This window comes from Engraulis encrasicolus, chromosome 11, assembly GCF_034702125.1.
Source record: "Engraulis encrasicolus isolate BLACKSEA-1 chromosome 11, IST_EnEncr_1.0, whole genome shotgun sequence".
Classification (NCBI taxonomy): domain Eukaryota; kingdom Metazoa; phylum Chordata; class Actinopteri; order Clupeiformes; family Engraulidae; genus Engraulis; species Engraulis encrasicolus.
Window position 1 is genome coordinate 29599720 of NC_085867.1, and position 7500 is coordinate 29607219.

Here is a 7500-nt window from a genome sequence, read left to right on the forward strand (position 1 = left end):
CACAGCACACGGACGCCTTTTTTGCAATTTCGGGCGATTTCAACCATGTCACTCTAAATTCCACAATGACACACTTTTATCAGCACGTGGACTGCGCTACAAGAAAAAACAGGACAATTGATCTTCTATACACAAACGTGAGGGATGCATACAACGCTTCCCCCCTTCCCCCACTGGGCTCCTCTGACCACAACATCATACAGCTACAGCCTGTGTACAAACCAAGTGTACAACGGCTCCCCATCACAACACGCACTGTCAGAGTGTGGACTCCTGAGGCAGAAGAGGCTCTAAGAGACTGCTTTCAGTCCACACACTGGAGTGTACTGCAGGAGAGTGAAAACCTGGAGGAAATCACTGACTGCACAGCTGACTACCTCAATTTTTGTATGGATGTCGCAGTCCCAACCAAGACTGTGCGCTGCTTCCCCAACAACAAACCCTGGGTGACTAGGAGGGTGAGAGAACTCCTAAACAGCAAGAAGAGGGCCTTCAAGGAGGGCAACACTGAGGAGTTGAGGAGTACCCAGAGAGAACTGAAGAGAGAGCTGAGGGCTGCTAAGGAGGCGTATGGGAGGAAAGTGGAGAGGAAGATGGAAAGCAACCCAAGGCAGTTATGGCAGGGCATCAGAGCGATGACCGGTTTTGGCGCCAAGAGTGGAGGGGCTGAGGGCAACAAAGACAGAGCAGATGAGCTTAATCTGTTTTACAACAGATTTAATTGCCCATCTGTAGACTGCACGGCTAGAAGCACAACTCCCACCACGCAGTGCCCCCTCCCCACTCTCCCACCACTGAAGACATCTCAACACCTTTGGTCTGTGCAGCCCTCACCTCACCCATCCCCCCTCAGCCCCCAGCACTCACACTGGACCCCCCTCCTCCTCCTCCTACCTCCTCTGAATTCCCCTGTACCTCCCCCATCCCCCCTCTCCCCCAGCTTTGACACTGGACCTCCCTCCTCCTCCTCCCTACTCTGAATTTCCCTGTACCTCTCCCATCCCCCTCTCCCCCCAGCTTTGACACTGGACCTCCCTCCTCCTCCTCCCTCCTCTGAAGTCCCCTGCACCTCTTCCATCCCCCCTCTCCCCTCAGCTTTCACACTGGACTCCCCTCCTCCTTCTCCCACCTCCTCTGAAGTAACCTGCACTGACACACCTACACTGATGGAACCTCTCCCCACCCATCCCCCACCACAAACGGAGCAGCCACCCCCCACCATTACGACAGGACAAGTTAGGAGCGCACTGCGGAGGCTTAAGCCGAAGGCCAACGGACCTGATGGGGTCAGCGCCAGACTCCTCAGGACCTGTGCAGAAGAGCTAGCTGAGCCACTGCAACACATCTTCAATAAGAGTCTGCATGCGGGTAAGGTGCCCACACAGTGGAAAACCTCATGCCTCATACCTGTACCCAAAAAGCCACACCCCAAAGAACTAAACGACTACAGACCGGTAGCCCTCACATCCCATATAATGAAGACATTCGAGCGTGCGCTTCTGCTCAACATACTGAAACCCCAAGTTCACCACGCACTAGACCCACTACAATTTGCCTACCAGGAGAAGGTGGGAGTTGAGGATGCTATTCTGTATCTGCTGCACAGAATGCATTCTCACCTGGACAAAGGAAGCAGTGCTGTTAGAATCATGTTCTTTGATTTCTCCAGCGCCTTCAACACAATACAGCCACTACTGTTGAGAAACAAACTACTGCAGATGGGAGTGGAGACTGGGCTGGTGAACTGGATCACAGACTACCTCACAGGAAGGCCCCAGTTCGTCAGACTAGGTGACCTCACATCAGAGACTGTAGTCAGCAGCACTGGAGCTCCACAAGGAACGGTGCTCTCCCCCGTGCTGTTCACCCTGTACACCACTGACTTCAACTACAACACGAAGACCTGCCACATGCAAAAGTTCTCGGATGACACGGCCATTGTTGGATGCATCAAAGATGGGCAGGAGGGGGAGTACAGGGGACTGGTGGAGAACTTTGTCAAATGGTGCAGAACCAACCAGCTGCGGCTGAACACCACCAAAACCAAAGAAATGGTGATTGACTTCAGGCGAACCACCCCACCCCTGGTGCCTGTCTCTATCGAGGGGGAGACTGTGGAGACAGTCTCCACATACAAGTACCTGGGTGTTCACCTGGACTCTAAACTGGACTGGTCTGCCAACTCACATGCACTGTACAAGAAAGGCCAGAGCAGACTCTACTTTCTGAGAAAGCTGAGATCTTTCAATGTCTGCAACAGACTCCTGCAGATGTTCTACCAGTCTGCCATGGCCAGTGTGCTCTCCTATGCTGTGGCATGCTGGGGTGGCAGCATTAGGAAAAGAGATGCTGGACGGCTCGACAGGCTGGTGAGGAAAGCAGGGTCTGTTGTAGGCACAGAACTGGACGCCCTCACAACCACAGCCGACAAGAGGACACTTGGCAGATTGGACTCTATTTTGGACAACGACAAGCACCCACTGTACCCAGTCCTCAACAACCAGAGAAGCCTGTTCAGCTACAGACTGCGCGCCATCTCCTGCAAGACAGACAGGCTGCGGAAGTCCTTTGTACCCAGGGCCATTCAGCTTTTCAACATTGCACACAAGGACACACAAAGAGAGATCATCATAGGGGACTGGACTGCATAAACAGATCCCACTCCTGCATACTCTTTTTACCTGGACTCTCTACCCTTCGACTCCTTTTCAGCGGAATGCACAGCTGAGTGTGTGTGTGTGTGTGTGTGTGTGTGTGTGGTGTGTGTGTGTGTGTGTGTGTGTGTGTGTGTGTGTGTGTGTGTGTGTGTGTGTGTGTGTGTGTGTGTGTGTGTGTGTGTGTGTGTGTGTGTGTGGGTAGATACTCAGTCTGCGATGTGTGTAACCCCCCTGACTACTGATACTCCTGGACTATGTACACTTTATTTTTGGTGTGTGTGTGTGTGTGTGTGTGTGTGTGTGTGTGTGTGTGTGTGTGTGTGTGGGTGTGTGGGTGTGTGGGTGTGTGTGTGTGGAGTGACACAGGGGGTGACTTGTGTTTAACCCCCCATCTCTTTTTCTAAGGAATACAATGGACATTGTTCTAGGAAAGAGACTATGGACACTCCTGGACACTTTATGGCCACCTTGTCTTGGCTACTATGTGCCACTTAGCTAAGGCACATGTGAACACTGGACACTTTACACTTTATATTTTTGGTGTGTGTGTGTGTGTGTGTGTGTGTGTGTGTATGTGTGTGTGTGTGTGTGTGTGTGTGTGAGAGAGAGAGAGATGCCTTGGCAATAAGTATGCAACAGCGAGCTATATATGATTATTTTATTTTATGTGTAAATATGTGTGTTATGTCTTGTGGACAATGTCTTTATGTCTTTATTTATGTGTGTATGCTACTTGACACCTTAATTTCCCCCTGGGATCAATAAACGATACTCTACTCTACTCTACTCTACTCTGTAACACAGTAACACCGTTTGAATTTGATAAGGAAACATATATCAGAATGAACTGAATTCCAATGTATCAGATGATAACTTTTAAACGGAATAAAAAAAAAACACTTGCAAAACTGCATGAAAGTGGCTTGTATAGCATTTAAGAAAAGAAATGTGGCACCCAAACCGAGCATACAACACAACAACAACACCCTGCAAATGAAGAATACGATTCCTCTCAGTCTCTCAGTCCAACTGCTCTCCCCAGGCAGGGTCATAGTGCGTGCTTGGCCCACAGGACAGCCAATCAGTGTAGCTGTCCCTGTCCCCTTGGTCTTACATAACTGCTGATCTATACAGCGCATGGAGGAGGACAGGGGTGAGGTCAGGCTAAAGGAGGACATCGCTCCAAGGGATGCAGATGGATGCAGATGGATGCATGGATAGCTGGATGAATGAATGGGTTTGTGGGTGGGCTTGAATGTAGTTCAGTGACGGCGGCCGAATGGTTAGGGAGTTGGTCTTTTTTACATTACATTACATTCCACTTAGCTGACGCTTTTATCCAAAGCAACTTAGTTATTTTAAGTACATGGTATTGCTTACAGTCCCTGGAGCAGTGTCGGGTTAGGTGACTTGCTCAAGGACTGAGGGCATGGAGTGAGATATGGAGTGGAAGGGTGGGATTTATTTTTTTATTACTATTATTTTTTTAACCTTTATTTAACTAGGGAATAAAATCACATTAAGAATAAAATTCTGTTTTTCAAGTGAGCCCTGGCCAAGGTGGCAGCACACATTACAATTTTACAGACAGGACACAGACAAAACAGAAAAGATTAAAATGGATAGGAACCTGCAACCCCTCTGATCTAAAGCCCATTTCCTTGACCACTAGGCACACAGCTGCCCAGTGACTATGGGATGGCTGTAGTGGCATAATGGTTAGGAAGTCTTTGATCTGATATAATCTGATCTAATTGGTCTTTGAATCAGAAGGTGGATGATCCAATCATACCCTGACCTGTAGGAAGCGTGTGTGTGCGTGATCTCCCCAAAGACTCTCGATAGGGTAACCAAGATGAATCATTGTACGTGTCACCAATGCAACAAAACGGGATCAATTGCGGTCTTCTAAATGGGCATGGCGTCTCATAGAATATGGCAGCTTATAACCTTACAGAACGGCATAATGACTTCAGAAGAAACTCCTCATGAATAAGTCTCCTCCTTACCCATCATCTCTGATCTCCCTAATCCTTAAACTATGGCAGCAGTGCCCTTGAGAAAGGCACCTATCCTCATTCCACATACAGTAACCAATATCTTCTGAAATATCCCTTTGGATAAAATCGTGTGTAATATAGCGATGTGTAATGTAATGTACAGTTGTTCAGGGGTGAGGACCTGCTGTAGTCCAAGGTCCTTCCCCCCGTGCTTCTAAGCAAACAAGGGGGAACATGGGGACAAACAATACTCTAACACAAAAACTTAAATCACGCTCGCTGAGGTCATTGAATGGATGCCACAGACACACGCCCAGGCTTCTAGGGTGGAGTCGTGTAAGACAATACAATCTACATAAAGCAGATCATTCGACTGAGGTCATCTCATGACCGTCACGCCATGATCTCATGAAAAGACAGGCAAGGCACAGTCCAGCTCGGCCTTGTTCCCGATGTATAAAGTCTAGGAAATTAATAAAAAACCCCGCAAAAAACTCCCTTTGTGAGGTTATAAACTAGTTGGAACCAAAGCAGAACAGGGGGATGAGGAGTAGACACGAGAGGGAATACGATAGAAAAAGAGTTCAGCAGAGAGGACAGAAGAGGGCAGAGTGGAGGACAGAGAGGAAGAGAGAAAGCACAGGGAGGAACAGAAGAGGAGAGCAGGCAAAAAGAGTAGAGGAGAGTGGTGACAGGAGGGGAGACGATAAGAGAAATTGGAAGATAGGAAAGGAGAGAAAAGAAGGATGATATGAGAAAAGGAGAATCAGCAGAGAAGAGAGAACAAGGACAAGGAGATGAGAGTAGAGTAGAGTAGAGGAATTGAGGATAAGAGAGAACAGAGGACTGCAGATGAGAAGACAATGAGGGAGGAGGGAAGAGAGGAAAAACTTTAATTGAAAAAGCGAAGAGAAGTGAAGAAAAGACAAGAGAAAAGAAGAGAAGGCTGGTATCTCACCAGTGTGTGTGTGTGTGTGTGTGTGTGTGTGTGTGTGTGTGTGTGTGTGTGTGTGTGTGTGTGTGTGTGTGTGTGTGTGTGTGTGTGTGTGTGTGTGTTCTTTGTAACCTTCAGCAACACTGACACTAACAGGCATGCCAATGAAACACGTTTGGATGTGAATTTGAGTGCAGTGCCTCACCTGACTGTGGGTGGCAGTAGCTGCTGTGGTTGTTGCACTGGCAGGGCTGGCAGCCGCTGCTGCTGAAGTGGAAGAAGCCTGGGTGGCAGTCATCACACTTCTCTCCGTACACGCCCGTCTTACACTGGCACATGCCCGAGCTGAGAGATGACAAGAGGAGGAGGAGGAGGAGAGAAGGAGACATGTTAGAAACAAGGGGAAAATGCATGTGGACATTGTGTATTACTGTAACTTCAAAGTATGAGCATGGTTTCTGGACACATGTTCGATATATGAATTTAGTATGTCTGTTAGTGGCTTGTATTGAGTCATTGAAGATGTCGGTGTCAGTGCACAACTATTGTCTATTGTTGCAGCCATACAGTACATAAATACAGTACATAATTACAGTACCTCACTATCACTCTCAAATACACAGAGGTCACACACACACACATTTACGCACGTACACAGACGCGCAAGCACTTCTGTTATACATAGAAAGTCTTCTTCACACTCAAAATTCTTGTAATACCCATGCCTTCAGTTAGACACACACACACACACACACACACACACACACACACACACACACACACACACACACACACACACACACACACACACACACACACACACACACACACACACACACACACACACACACACACACACACACACACACACACACACACACACACACACACCCAACATCTATTCCAGATGTGTTGCAGTGTCTTGCGGTGTCGGCGCTGCCTTGTTGTAAGACCACGAGCCCTCGTCTTCCAGCTAGGACACAACTACTGACTGAATAAGCCCCATTGATCTCTCTCGCTCCCTCCTCCCCTTTTACTAGGGAGACCACAGCTCAACTCTACCCTTTCTCTGCAAAACAGCCTCTCATGGCGCACATCAAACACCCAGATCGCTCCCCTCTCTCTCCCTCCTTCCTTCCATCTCTCCACATCTACTCTCCCTTCACCCTTTCTCTCTCCTCTCCTCTCCTCTCCTCTGGCCTGCCTCTGTGAGCCCCCCCCCTCCTCCCTTGCATTGTAACTCACAAAGGTTCTTCTCTGCACTCACCTCTCCCCACTCCTCCACCTCCACCTCCATGCGCCACCCCCACCTGCATTACTCTTTTTAGTGAGTCCCACTTGTCCATGTTTTCTTGTGAAGCCTTTCCTCCCGAAAGACCTCCCCTTCTCCGCAGCTCTCCTCCGCACCACTCCACTCCACTCCACTCCACTTTGGCTACGGAGCTTTTGAAAGAGTGCCGACTCCCAACTCAAAGCTCCCCTGTGAACCACTGTTTGTGTATGCTCTTTTCCCATTTCCACCCCCGTTGCTCTCTCTTCTTCTCTCCTTTGCCTCTCTTCTCCTCCTCACCCCCCCTCCATCCTTCTCCCTTTCTCCTCCTCGCTCTTCATCTACCCCCTTTTTACAAACACACTCTTCTCTTCTCTTCTCCTCCTCACCCTCCCTCAATCACTCTCTCTTTCTCCTCCTCTCTCTTCATCTAACCCGTTTTTACAAACACGCTTTTTTTCCATGGGGAAACTTTTTCTCCCCTCTCCTCTTGAAAAGGCTCTCTAAAGGGCGAAAGGAGAGGGGTCTGGGACCACATCTGTTAGCGCTAATGTGCTACCCCGAGGACGGATGGATGGATGGATGGATGAATGAGGGGGCGGGCGGGCGGCTAGCTAGCTAGCGAGTGAGCTTGCTATC

The 7500-nt window shown here is 48.9% G+C and overlaps 1 protein-coding gene across 1 annotated transcript in view; it reads right to left on the reverse strand.

The window, feature by feature from the left end:
- Positions 1-7500, reverse strand: part of si:dkey-220k22.1 (multiple epidermal growth factor-like domains protein 9) — a 196704-nt gene that overhangs the window by 52986 nt on the left and 136218 nt on the right. Inside the window, exon 3 of the mRNA XM_063210415.1 lies at positions 5797-5936. Coding sequence (XP_063066485.1) covers positions 5797-5936 — 140 coding nt within the window. The remainder of the gene's footprint in view (positions 1-5796; positions 5937-7500) is intronic.